Consider the following 1,916-nt stretch of genomic DNA (forward strand, 5'->3'; position numbering starts at 1 on the left):
TGAAACTCTACAATGTGGCTTATCAGTGTTAATGTTAAGTATAGCACATCTTCTCCAGATAATTCTTCAATTTACTTAGTTTATGTTGTAAAAGCTGAAATCCTTGTTGAAACTCTACAATGCGGCTTATCAGTGTTAATGTTAAGTATAGCACATAGTCTCTAGATAATTCTTCAATTTACTTAGTTCATGGTGTAAAAGCTGAAATCCTTGTTGAAACTCTACAATGCGGCTTATCAGTGTTAATGTTAAGTATAGTATTAACCTTGAAAGTTTACTTCTTAGCTTTCACATCTTCTAATGTTAAAAGTTTTTTTTCTAGAATTAGTTAATATTTTATAACTTTTCCCAATTCTGAAACAACCCATTCCATTCTTTACATTTTACCAACTTTAATATCACACAAATGGAAACCAGCATTAGTCCTACAACTTCTTAGTTACAAACATACTGGTTCAAAAACATGTATTAGTATTAATGGAAAAGCAAACAACCACAAGGCTATTATGTACTACAATTAAAAATAAAGCAAACATTTCATTAAATGTGAAATTATATGTAAAAGAAAATAACTTCTCAAAGTACAAATCATTCAAGCATCTTTCAATTCATTCTTCACCAACATTAAACCAGCCAAATTTAAATTCCATCATGTAAGCAGCTTTCTATCTATCCTTTGTCAAAACTTAACTCTATCATTTAAACAATCCTTCCACAACACTGAACCAGCCAAATCTTAAACTCCACTTCTTGTGGCATGAGATGATCTTGGTCAATTAGGAAGAGCAGTTGTGAGAGATTCTAAGTTTCCTACTAAGGTAAACCTAAAAGAAACTATAATAAAATAATCTCCTTACCCCTTTCACACCACGGAGATCTCCTTTCAGCAGATTGTCTACTGGAAACATGATTATATTGTTCAAGTTTTGCATCTGAAAGAAGATAAAGGATAACACTTATGAGATACATGAAACTTTAAATTATGCCTGAAACACTACAAAATATCAACTATCAAACACTATAACAACATTGTTTAATCAACCTTGAAACACTACAAAATTCTAATTACAAAACACTGTCATGTTACCTACAAACAAGTAATACTATATAGAAGAGATATAAAACTATTTCCAGTAATTAACATAAATTATGTTTTGGGTGAACTCACTACAAATTATTGCTCTCTTCTTTCACATGCACACTTAGTGCACTACAACAACAGTAGTTCAACATATACAAAGGAAGTAATGGTACTTGAACTTTTCAAGCAAGTCTTCTAAATGATACAGTTCTTCAAAGTATATGTGTATACAGTAAAAAAATACAGATGAAAGATTAACATACTTAAGTACAGCCCATACGAAGTAAAAACATAAATGTGAGAATCTTAACAACATTCAGGTGAAAAATTACAGCCTATACAAAGTACAAATATGAATGTGAGAGTCTTACCAACAATCAAATGAAAGATTAACATACTTAAGTACAGCCTATACAAAGTACAAATATGAATGTGAAAGTCTTACCAACAATCAAATGAAAGATTAACATACTTAAGTACAGCCCATACAAAGTACAAATATGAATGTGAGAGTCTTACCAACATTCAAGTGAAAGATTAACATACTTAAGTACAGCCTATACAAAGTACAAATATGAATGTGAGAGTCTTACCAACAATCAAATGAAAGATTACATACTTAAGTACAGCCTACACAAAGTACAAATATGAATGTGAGAATCTTACCAACAATCAAATGAAAGATTGACGTACTTAAGAACAGCCTATACAAAGTACAAATATGAATGTGAGAGTCTTACCAACATTCAGGTGAAAGATTAACATACTTAAGTACAGCCTATACAAAGTACAAATATGAATGTGAGAGTCTTACCAACAATCAAATGAAAGATGA

At 30.5% G+C, this 1,916-nt stretch overlaps 1 protein-coding gene across 6 annotated transcripts in view; it reads right to left on the reverse strand.

Moving 5' to 3' along the window:
* The window catches only part of LOC106468822 (arfGAP with SH3 domain, ANK repeat and PH domain-containing protein-like), a 68,449-nt gene extending 67,488 nt beyond the window's left edge, over positions 1–961 (reverse strand). For all 6 annotated transcript variants that reach the window (XM_022397184.1, XM_022397183.1, XM_022397186.1 and 3 more), the window contains exon 1: positions 858–961. In XM_022397184.1, coding sequence (XP_022252892.1) covers positions 858–932 — 75 coding nt within the window. In that variant the 5' untranslated portion in view covers positions 933–961. The remainder of the gene's footprint in view (positions 1–857) is intronic.
* Positions 962–1,916: the final 955 nt, after the last annotated feature.

Source organism: Limulus polyphemus, unplaced genomic scaffold (assembly GCF_000517525.1).
Source record: "Limulus polyphemus unplaced genomic scaffold, Limulus_polyphemus-2.1.2 Scaffold3178, whole genome shotgun sequence".
Classification (NCBI taxonomy): Eukaryota; Metazoa; Arthropoda; class Merostomata; order Xiphosura; family Limulidae; genus Limulus; species Limulus polyphemus.